General features: G+C 43.4%; 1 protein-coding gene across 2 annotated transcripts; it reads left to right on the top strand.

Annotated features, from left to right (window-relative positions):
• The first annotated feature begins 995 nt into the window (after window positions 1-995).
• On the top strand, window positions 996-9972 carry LOC308113034 (differentially expressed in FDCP 6 homolog). 2 transcript variants are annotated; one of them, XM_080468932.1, is made up of 12 exons: window positions 996-1144; window positions 2970-3110; window positions 3189-3374; window positions 4665-4892; window positions 4980-5126; window positions 6157-6219; window positions 6328-6436; window positions 6524-6822; window positions 6915-7081; window positions 7225-7423; window positions 8553-8643; window positions 9114-9972. In XM_080468932.1, the coding sequence occupies exons 1-12, from the start codon at window positions 1049-1051 to the stop codon at window positions 9308-9310; spliced, it is 1923 nt and encodes a 640-aa protein (XP_080325058.1). In that variant the 5' UTR covers window positions 996-1048; the 3' UTR covers window positions 9311-9972. The 2 variants fall into 2 exon arrangements, with proteins under 2 accessions (XP_080325058.1, XP_080325059.1); XM_080468933.1 differs by lacking the exon at window positions 6157-6219.
• The last annotated feature ends 1856 nt before the right edge of the window (window positions 9973-11828 follow it).

The raw sequence follows: 11828 nt of genomic DNA, 5'->3' as shown, positions 1-11828 counted from the left end.
CCAATGCCTGCGCTCAGTTTTGTTTGGGGCAATCCTGTCAACCAATGAGAGACGGAGTTTCGTAAACATCTCCATGGAAACGGCACGAAAAGTTTGACACGTGACTGCTTTTTGCCGCGGCCTTATGGAAATAGTCTCAGTGATCACAACTAAAGCATAGACATATACTGAAACCTATTAATAAGATGCGTTTATACAGAATATGTCAAGGTTAATATAAAACCGAGAATTAAACCAGAATACTATAATAATAATAATAATAATAATAATAATAATAATAATAATAATAATAATGATCTATCCATCTATCTATCTATGCTTTGTTTGTATAGAAATAAATAAATAAATGACTAGATCGATAAATAAACATAAAAACAAACAAGTTAATTCAATCAAAATGAAAATAAAAAAATTAATAATTCCTAGATAGATAGATTTCTCTCCTTAAATCCGTACATTATGTATAAATAGACAATCATATGATTGTATCTTTTGCAAAATGTCATTAAACTGTCCAAAATCTAATTTATTTCACAATTTTTTGACAAAACATTCCCTAAATTGGTATTAAAGACTATCTGGAGCTACAATACTATATGTTCTTTACAAAAATATGACAACAAATTGCTTGAACTGTGTATACGTGAAGCTCTTCAATCAGTTCAATATTTTTCCATATTCATTGAAGAACTGCATCAATCAGGAAACCCATAATTGGGATGCGACCCACCCCAGTTATTAGTACAAGTGTTCATTATATTGAGTTCAGTGTTTCCTTTGATTGACTATTCTTTGTTAGAATAATCCATAAAGAGACACAGATTAAATTCAGGGCTGAGATTTCAGAAAACATAAGGTTTATGGTCCCATCATGTGAACAGCGAGTCAGTGACGGGGGGCATCCAGCAGGGGGCGGTGCTCCACTGCAGGGCCGTGCCCATCTGACAGCAGCCCGGCGTGGGTGTCTGCCTGTCACCCGGAGGCCCCGTGTCACAGCGCAGGAGACGAGAAGAGGAGGAAACCAGAGAACTGCGCTGCTGCCGCAGACATGGACCTCCGCTCCGAGCTGCTAAAATCCATCTGGTACGGCTTCACGGCCCTGGACCTGGAGAAGAGTGGGAAGGTGTCCAAGTCTCAGCTGAAGGTGAGTGGTGGTTGGGGGCGGGGGGTCCTGACCCTGGAACACGGCACTAGATCAGACCTTTCTCCACTTCCTTTGTCTAACTATCTGTAGATTGGCTCACTTTTTTCATGATCAGCTCACCCGTTTCCTCACTGGAGCTCATATTGTTTCTCTGTGAAATTGCAAATTTCTCCACATGCGAGATAAATAAAGGGATATCTTATCTTAAAAAGCTGTAAGTCAAAGCCATGACACTTTTCTAATTTCATCAACTTTTTGAGTCTGCGCTTCAGGAAAAGAGGGTGTGCACAATCTGGTGTTGGTTATCATCATCAGCAAGTGTATTTCCTGTGCGAAGCTCTTATTTTTACCACATTCTCTGCCAACGGGGAAGAAAATTTTGTTCCCTAAATTTTGAATAACATGCTGCGAAGCGGACACAATGTGCAGCTCTGTCTGACGGGAGCACGAGAGCAACAGTTTGCTCTCAGTCTGGAAATGAATGGGAGCCCTCATCTCCAAGCTGTGCTCACACCGGGCCTCGACGTACCAGCTTGTAGTGCAAAGCGACCTCTGGCACTGGGTCCGGGCCAGACAACAGCCTGTTGAATGGAGTGTGTTCACAACATGAGCCTGTGTGTGTGTGTGTGTGTGTGTGTGCGTGTGTGTGTGATAGAGGACATTGTTATGGTGGAGAGCAGGGTGGTGGTGGGGGGACAAAGTGGAAACATGTTGGTGATAGTTGCCTCTCACCACTCTTAACGGAGGCTGTGCGCTTTCTGCTGATCTCACTGTTATGTCACCTGGTCTCCATTTCCAGCGCCCTCCAGGCTCCCCCTGCGAGGTGCAGCCCGGCACGCCTGGCTCGCAGCAGGTCAGCCTCATGACTGGGCTTACCCCCCCCCCCCCCCCACCTTACAAACCCCCCTCATGCATGCAGCCTGTGCGCACAGACACCCTGATTTTTAATACACCACTCAAGAATCAGGCGCTTTGCATGCTGGCTGTAGATTCACAACCGGCAGATGTTGTAGAGTGCAGGAGACTCGAGACAGGATGTGGTCGTTGCTCAACGCACGGCGGCTGGTTATCTGATGACACGCAAAGAATATCTTACACCGCTGTCTCAGGAAATCAAGGGAAAACTGTTTAAAATACACCGTTTGAGCCACTTGAAGTATAACAACCATAACGAACAACGTAGGTAATATTGGTTTTGGTGCCATGTGTCCCGTTTTAATCGAAGTTATCACGGTACGCTTTGAGGTTTTTCAGCATCTTTCACACCAAAGTGGACAAAATGTTGCCGTTCAAACAAATTTTCTTAAATGTCGTGCCATCAAGAATTTTCCTGAACAGGTGCAATTTCTTGCTGACTCCAGTCACACTCAAGATTAGTCACACATGCATGTGTAATAAATACTATTTTTAGAAACATCTGATGCAGCCAAAATCCAAAACTTCACTTCCTGAACAATCAAAATTCTGTATTTTCTATGCTGTATATGCTTGCTGTCCGTTTCTAACGGAAAAGGAAAGTCTACATATGTACCATGGCCATAAATATTAACCTTAAAACATGAAAATCTTCAGAGGAAACACGTCTCTTATCATTTAAATGAAGATGCAAGCAGAAGGAGGCCATTCCCACTTTCAGTATATCAGAGTTTCTTTAAAAATAAATTCAAGATGCAAAAAATCGGACGATTCAGTCACTCAAGATGATCAACTATAACCACGCAACACCACAAGTGACCGACTGACTGATGTGCTGCATGAACTCTGCATGTTTCTGCACCGGTTTTTACTTCCATACGTTCACGGTTGGTACGCTGTGATCTTCCAGGTGTTGTCCCACAACCTGTGCACAGTGTTGTGTATCCCTCATGACCCCGTGGCTTTGGAGGAGCACTTCAGGGACGACGACGACGGGCCGGTGTCCAGCCAGGGCTACATGCCGTACCTCAACAAGTACATCCTGGACAAGGTGACGGCGACGCAACACTGCGCTGGATTTCGTCCCTTCTGTCAGGGTTTTTTAATCTCCGTGCTTGTGGTGTCGCAGGTGGAGGAAGGCTCATTTATTAAGGAGAACGTGGATGAGCTTTGTTGGACGTTGACGGCCAAGAAGAACTACCAGCCAGACCGGAGCAGCAGCACTCTGCTGCCGGAGAAAGATGCTTTCCGACTGTGGTGCCTCTTTAATTTTCTCTCTGAGGACAAGTATCCTCTGGTTATGGTTCCTGACGAGGTGAGCAAAATGAGATAACAGGCCTTCTGTACATGAACTACACTTTGAACGTTGGTTCTCAGAATTGTGGAAAAAAAAAAAAAAAAAAAAAAAGGAAGATGTCAGTAAACCTTGCGTATGATGACACTCATCTCTTTCTAAATTTAGCCACACAGATATTCTCTGAACCGGTGTTGAGTTTAGGGACTGCCGTCAGTTAAAAACTGCAGGTAGATCATTGACAAACGCTTCGTGCGCCGGCTGACAATTTGTTTTCTGCCATCATGGAACAGGCTGCTCTCTTCATGCAAGCGGTGTGTCTCTCACTCGCAAACACTCGTCTTGGTTTCCTGTTGTGTGTGTTTTTTTTTCTTCTTTTTTTTTCTTCTTTTTTTTGCAGCCACTGGCAAGAGAAAGCCTCGCAGGGCAGAGTGGTTTCTGTCAGGCTGAGTTCAGGAAAACATCAGCAAAGTTAGATTTTTGACGTTTTCACATAGTGTACAAATGGATCCGTGGTGTGACGAGCACCGTAAACTCTCGTAGGTTTCATCACAACACACATTGGAAATAGTCTTTAAAAGGAGAGTGTTTAGATGTCTTTCAAAGGGGCCCATTTAGATTTATATAACTTTTTTGAGGAATTAACAGTGTTGTTGATATCACTGATGGATTTCCAAACAAGTACATGAAAGGGAAAGACACTGAAACATAAGAGCAGATCAACATTTTATCCAAAATAGACCTGATCAGAATAACCAATAAAAGACTGAACAGACAGGAAGAGGAGATCTTTGGAGCCCTTATTCAATGTGATGATTGTGAGCGGCGAGAGGCGGCGGCACATGGCTGAACGTGAACCAGACAGCAGTCACAATGGAGTCGATTCAGAGCCGCACAGTTTCCAGACAAAAAGTCATTTAGGAGAAATCTTTGAGGTTTGAGAAAGAAACTCTTCGCCGTCATACTTCGGGTAAACACCTCAGAGCTTACACATTCGTATGAAGCTGTACTGTCACATTCATGTGGATTCTTGAACTTTTGACTCGTCCGATTACGAAACAAGGCGGGTGAAGTTACTTGTCGTGCTTCTTCTTGACGTCATATTTGAGGAAGCGTTTCGGGAGAAACTGGGAACTTTAACATGCGGGTCACACTAGTCTTCCACTTCAGCAAAAACTCAGAAGACAAAGGTCATTATAATCCCCAGAACTCCTCAAAGAGCTCCTTTCTCCTAATAATTACATCTTCTGTTTGCGATTTTGTCGTCCCTCCATTGCGCATAATGAAACCGTTGACCTCTTTCCTCTGCAGGTGGAGTACCTGCTCAAGAAGGTCTGCATGGCCATGAGCATTGAGTTCAACTGCGTGGAGCTGGAGGACTTCTTCTCTCAGGACTCCGTGCACCAGTGTGGGATCACCGTTTGGGTTTTCTTGGAGATGATGAACTCTGGAAAAATCACCAGAGGAATCGAGAAGAGCATCGTCAGCATGGCTGTGGAGGAAGTGTACAGGGAGATCGTTGGCGATGTGCTCAAAGAGGTGAGAGAACGTCCCCCGTCCTCAGTGGTCTGCCGTTCGATTTGTCGGTATGCTTCCATGTGTTTGTGACGGCTCGGGCGCGCGCAGGGCTATCTGTGGAAGAAAGGCCAGCTGAGGAGAAACTGGAAGGAACGCTGGTTCACCCTGAGGCCCAGCAACTTGTCGTACTACACCGGGGAGGACCGCAAGGACTGCCAAGGCAACATCATGCTGGACGGGAACTGCTGTGTGGAGGTGAGCAGACGGGGGCTGGAAAGGAACTTTGGCATTTCAACATAAACCGGGCTCAGTTTGTCCAGAAAGACCCGCCTGTGACTCATTGTCATTGCTTGCTGAGTCAAAATGTAATCCTTGCACACATTGGTTCTTAAGATGGGGGTGGGGTTTTTCCCCGAGGTGGTGCAGGTTGAAGCTGAAGAGGGCTGCAAGGAGACTTACAAAGGTGTAGTTGTTGTGAGTTCCAGTGTTTGGTTTGTAATAGGAAATGTGCTTCTACAAAGCTAAAAAGCCATTTTTAATCGAATTTTAAGATCAAACTGTAAAACCAAGGACTAAAAATAAGTCAATAACTTTTAAAACGAGCCAAATTGTTTATCATGTCTAAAAGTAAGGTTTTAAACCAAGTGCCAAATTCCTTACAGTGCAGACATTAAGCTGTGAAAATTAAACATCCTCCTGAATATTATGACGTTAAGTCCTTCTGTGGACCAAGTAAAGATCTGCTCTACTAATATTTCCCTGAATATTTATCATCCAACTGCTCTGATTCTCCAAATCGGAGAAATTCATTTCAGTCTGACAGTTATTTGTGCAACACGGAGCACAATACAACCTTCAGCCTCTCACCTAGAATATCAAATCCACAAATACAAACGCCTCTTTCTTCTCTGAACATTCGTCTCTCTGTCTAAGTTATTATGCAGTTCTGCAGAAGACATCACGTTTAACCCAGGAAAATAATGAGAGTCAGCGTGTTAACAGTAGAAAAGCTGAAAACTGAAGGTCGCCTTGTTTCACATTCACAACCAGACTTCACAACAAATCTCACAGAGCTGCAGTGAAGCCAGCGATTAGCCTGCTCGTGAGGCCCGCACAGCTTCTGACGTGAAGGCGGTCATTTGGGCTTTTTAGTGGCGAATAATGTGAATAGAATTGGTAAGAAATCGATGGGTTTGTGACATCACAAACATCTGGTCGAGCGCTACACGTTGCACCATGTCCTGCTGCAGAATTAACACATACTAAAACCCATGCTTCATTATAGGAAGTAGACGATGATCAAATATTGTTTGGTCCCTCAAAATGGATCAAAAACATCCTTTTTCCTGTGAGTTCAATGTTTTCTCCCTCCTCATTTCTGTTTATTTAAAAGATGCCCACAACAAAGGTTTCTATGAGAGTTATTGATTGAAGAAATCATTCGGTTTCCAACCAGGTGCTGCCGGATCGAGACGGGAAGAGGTGCATGTTTTGTCTAAAGACCCTCTCAAAGACTTATGAAATGAGCGCCTCAGACACCAAACAGAGACAGGAGTGGACGTCAGGTCAGGGGACACTCGAGTCACAAATCACTGTTCAAAGTTTCTTCATAATATTGACATATTTAAGAAAATAAATCAATAAATTCACAGCTATCCAGACGGCCATCCGGCTGCATGTGGAGGGGAAAAAGTCGCTCCACAAAGACCTGAAGCTGAAGCGACGGGAGCAGCGGGAGCAGCGGGAGAAGAGACAACAGGCCAAGGAAGAGGAGCTGCTGAGGCTGCGGGCCCTGCAGGAGGAACGGGAGCGGAAGCTGGCCGAGCTGGAGCTCCTGAAGGAGGCGCAGAAGCAGGCTCAGGCCCTCCTGGAGGAGGACGAGCAGAGGAGGCGACAGCAGCACGAACAGCTCCAGCGCACCTTGGAGGTCCAGCTCCGGGAGGCTGAGGAAGTGAGTGTTTGTGGAGGGAGGGGGGGGGGGGGACTGCTGAAGCTGTAAAATGGGACAGATTAGTAAACTCACGCTTGTTTGTGTGCAAAAAGGCCCGAGTCAGCATGCAGGCAGAGATGGCTCTGAAAGAGGAGGAGGCGGAGAAGCAGAGGAAGAGGATAAAGGAGCTGGAGGAGATGCAGAAGCGTTTGGAGGAGGCGCTGCAGCAAGAGATCAAAGCCCGACTGGACGAGGAGGCTTTCCGCTACGCTCAGGCAGGGTGAGCATCGGCGCCGTTCGGTTCCTGAGGAAGTTGTGCTGCCGCCAGAGGAAGTTGTTCAACGCTGCCGTCACACGAATGTGCGCCTCTGCCTCCGGAGCCGCGCAAGCTCTCTGACGGTTTTGTCGTTTCTGTGCCTTCAGCTTACTCGCCGAGGAGGAGGAGAAGATGAAGGCCCTGATGAATTTGCAGGAGGAGCAGGAGGAGTACATCGTGAAGACGGAGCGGGAAAAGCGAGAGCTGAAACAGGAGATGGAGGTCAAGTCTGAGGCACTGGAGGAGGCGCAGAGGCAGCTGGAGGAGGTCCGGGCCAACCGTCACCGGGTCGACCAGGACGTGGTGGTGGGTGGAAACGCGACAAAGATCAATTCTACTGTTTGATTGAATTTTAAGGAACTTCTTAACTTAAGGAACTGGAAAGTAACGCTACTAGAATGTTTTTGAACTATTGGTATGTCTAATATCTAGAATTGAGAAAACTCACTACTGTCTGCCCGTCTCTAGTTTGAAAAGCAGCAGGGATAATAATTACACAATAAGTGCCGAAAATACATAAAGGCTGAAAATGAGTCATAATGAATAAATCTACATAATTAGCTTTTCTTTCTTTTATAAAGTCAGAAGTGTTTAAACAGAAACAGTTTCTATTATTATTATTTATTTTTATTATTTATAATAATACTAATACTAATACTAATACTAATACTAATACTACTACTACTAATAATAATAATAATTCTGTATTAAAAATATTGAACATAATTTCAAAGATCAAATGCCAGATTTCACATGTTATGAAACTGCTAATCTAATCTGCTCATACCATCATCTTCTAACGGGTTGTCTTGTATCTAAAATCTTTTTTTTTTTTTTATTTGGCCAGTACTTTATTTTTCCTTTTAAGATTTTACGATTATTTTCTTAGTCTAATTTGGCCCCGGGGAGAAAGTACTGTCGGCACAGTGAGTTTATTGACATAGCGTTACACAGAAACCAATTAAAGTGCTTTACAGGTCGGTGAAAAAGTATGACAACAAGTCGTGGAGCAGCGGATTAAAAAGACAAAGCAAACAAGACTTCAAAGATCACTCATAGCAAAGGTCATGCGTCTACTTTATTGGAAACTTTACTCAGAGTTTAAACGTTACGGGAGAACTCTGATTTACGTGTCCGGACATCGAACCGTAGAGGTTGTAGATAAAAAACTAAAAGCTGCTTTTTTTATCCCACAAAACAAAACGAAAACAAACTCCAGATGAAGTGGTGTTCAAGATCACTACAAAAGTAAAGTTGTAGCAGGATTTTAAAGCGACGATATGTTGAACTCTGTGGATGTTGGCAAGGACTTTCTATCAGGCTATCAAACTTTGGAACTTAATATTATTTCCGATAATTGTTAGTTATTTCCCACGTCATCAGTTCATCGGTGGTTGATGCTTTTCTTTTCTTTTTTTTGTTCCCCGTCCAACAGGCCGCTCAGAGGAAACTGCGCCAGGCGAGCACCAACGTCAAACACTGGAACGTCCAGATGAACAGACTGATGCGGCCGATCGGACCGGGCGGTACGTGTCCCACTGAGACCTGATGATCGTGTCACATTTCAAGATGTCCCCCTTTTCATTCAGACGGTCACGCCGGCAGAGGCGGTCGCGAGTGTTTCAACGACAGAAGTTCTGTGTCTCAGTGACACGGTCAATGGGAAATATTGGATTTGGTGTTTTCATCCATCCGTCTTCTTTATGGCTTCATCCTGTTCAGGGTGGCTGGAGTGAATCCCAGCTAAGTTACGGGGCGAGGGTAGGATGAAACCTGGGCGGGCCGCCAGTCGGTCACAGGGCAAACGACCACACACACTCACATTCACACACACAGAGGTCAGAACATGCAAACTCCTCGCAGAAAGGCCCGACCTATGACCTTCTCACTGTGAAGCCAGAACTTCCCCACCGTTCCACCTGCGGTTTTCGTGTTATTGTTAAAAGCGCTCTATCGAAAACCTTTTCTTCTTTTTGTTTCGCCCCCCCCCCCCCAGAGAAGAGGCCGTCGCTGGGAAGCTCCTTCACCGCGTTCCAGATCCCGACGCAGAGGGACCCCGGGCTCCGCCTCAGGAGGAGGTCGGGATCCGAGGATCCGGACGAGGAGAGCAAAGAAAACGTGGAGAGCAGAGACGAGCGCGACTTAGAGAAACGCCACTCGCACACCTCAAACGGAGACATGGACATCCCCTAAAATGCAGGAACGAGCGAGGCTGCGGGGGTCATCTCCGGTCACTCTGTCTTGGCGGAGGGTGTGTGGTTCTGGCTGAGCGGTGTGGAAGCGGCAGGACGTAAAACTGAACTTAACACAACTACCAAAGCTAATAAACGTTGGATTTACTGACCTCGTGTTAGAACACAGCGACGCTTTGAAATATTCTCATGTGAAAGTGCTCAACTAATGGAAACAGTGTGAGTGCCAGTGCTGAAAAAGAAACTCATAAACTACACCTCTGTGTAAGGAAAAGAAGCTGTAAAAAAAAATAAAACAAATGGCTGAAGGTGAGCTGCATATGTAAAGAAATCTAACACAGCATCTCTGTGATACAGACACAAGCTGCTGGTTTGTTTTTATATGTGTGACGTTTCAGGTGGTGTAAGTGGTGGCTTGACTTTCTTTTTTTTTTGGTCGCAGACGGTTTATTCAGTATTATCACAATCCGACGGCTCATAAACAGGAAAAAGAGAGAAGGCAGGAGGAGGAGAGACTCTGGTTCAACTTCCTGTTTCTGATGTCTGTTAATGTGACTGTAAATAAATAAATAAATAAAAAAGGAGTGAGCTGAACCCAGAACCACGTGTTGAATTATGTGCAACATGCAAGTCAAACACCCTGTCTCTTTCATATGTTTGTTCAAAAAATAAATAAATAAATAAATAAAAATCCACTCTAATACATCAGACGGTTCAGCTGAAAGCTTAAAGGAGGTTTTTTTTTTTTTTGTAAATCAGGTTTGGTACAAAAGTCACAGGATGAAAGGAGTTGGCGCCGGCAACCGCTGAACTCGAAAACTGCACATCCGCTTCACTCTGAATCGGAGACCACCTCCTCGGTGAGACGGAAAAGCGTCGTGGCTGACAGATGTGTCGCTGATTGAAAAGAGCTCGCACGAGTCAACAGAGACATCACCTGACAAACTGTGCAAAGTACACACGGGCCGAGAGGACGCACCCATTCACCAAAACTCCTTCAACATCCACACTGGAATGACATGCAAGCTTCTAACTTTCTTGTTGAGGGAAATTATAGTTTTATACGACAAGTTTTTGCCATGAGAGCAAAGGGTTGTGGGTAATGGTGCTGCACTGTTGATGGGTGGAGGGGCAACGATCTGTCTGTATAAATTGTCACTGGATAGGATAACATTGATGTGAATCAGGAAAAATGAATAAAATCTATTTGTGTGATTTGCATAAATATAGACATGATAGATAGATAGATAGATAGATAGATAGATAGATAGATAGATAGATAGATAGATAGATAGATAGATAGATAGATAGATAGATGGATGGATGGATGGATGGATGGATGGATGGATGGATGGATGGATGGATGGATGGATGGATGGATGGATGGATGGATGGATGGATAGATAGATAGATAGATAGATAGATAGATAGATAGATAGATAGATAGATAGATAGATAGATAGATAGATAAAGACATGATAGATAGATAGATAGATAGATAGATAGATAGATAGATAGATAGATAGATAGATAGATAGATAGATAGATAGATAGATAGATAGATAGATGGATGGATGGATGGATGGATGGATGGATGGATGGATGGATGGATGGATGGATGGATGGATGGATGGATGGATGGATAGATAGATAGATAGATAGATAGATAGATAGATAGATAGATAGATAGATAGATAGATAGATAGATAGACAGATAGATAGAAAAAGCTGTAAAAGAAAAAAAAGCCATGAAAGAAGTTTACTATACGAAATCTAAATAATCCAGTATTCATAATCCAGAGCAAAATACAAGACTGAAGGTACTATATATATATATATATATATATATATATATATATATATATATATATATATATATATATATATATAAACATTGTGAAAGTTGATTAAAAAGTTCATAAAAAGTTCATAAAAAGATCATATCCTCAAAACAAAGTATTACAAGGTTTCATTCTGGTAGTTTCACGTCTATTTGCAGACGTTTCTGTTCTTTTTTTCTTTAAGTTGTTTTATGTCTGTTTCTGTGTCATCTCACCTCCTCGGTTTATGTTCAGCTTGTTTAGAGTATTAGTTGTGATTTTACGTATCAGTGTGGGTGTTTAGTGTCTCTCTTTCACTGGTTTTGGCTCTCTTCCTGGTTGTGTCGTTTAATGTCCCTCTGTGGTTGTTCAATGTCTCATTTAGCCCATTTAATACATATTTTAGTTAGTCTGTGTCTTATTGTTGTTATATTGTATGTCTGCATGGTTATTGTATCTGTGAGGTTGTTTTAGGACTATTCTTGGCAGCCGTTTGTCCGTTTGTGCCTCATTCTGCTCCTTGTGGATCACCTTTTGGTTGTTTTATGCCTCTTTGCATGTCATTTAACCCACTGAGTTTATGTTTTTGGATAGTTTGTGTCTTTATTCTTACATTATATCTGTATCTATCTATTTTTGGCCATCTTTGGTCTACCTGTGTTGCATTGCGGCAGTTTTGGATCACCTCTTAATTGTTTG

The sequence above is a fragment of the Lipophrys pholis genome (genome assembly GCF_963383615.2).
Source record: "Lipophrys pholis genome assembly, chromosome: 8".
NCBI classification, from domain to species: domain Eukaryota; kingdom Metazoa; phylum Chordata; class Actinopteri; order Blenniiformes; family Blenniidae; genus Lipophrys; species Lipophrys pholis.
Note: the sequence above shows the minus strand (reverse complement) of the source record. Positions and strands in the feature narration are given on the sequence as shown.

Coding starts and splice junctions, on each gene's coding strand:
- LOC308113034 (XM_080468932.1), top strand. CDS start 1,049: ATGGACCTCCGCTCCGAGCTGCTAAAATCCATCTGGTACGGCTTCACG. Junction 6,437..6,523: donor GAGACAGGAGTGGACGTCAG/GTCAGGGGACAC, acceptor ATAAATTCACAG/CTATCCAGACGGCCATCCGG. Junction 7,424..8,552: donor GGGTCGACCAGGACGTGGTG/GTGGGTGGAAAC, acceptor CCCGTCCAACAG/GCCGCTCAGAGGAAACTGCG.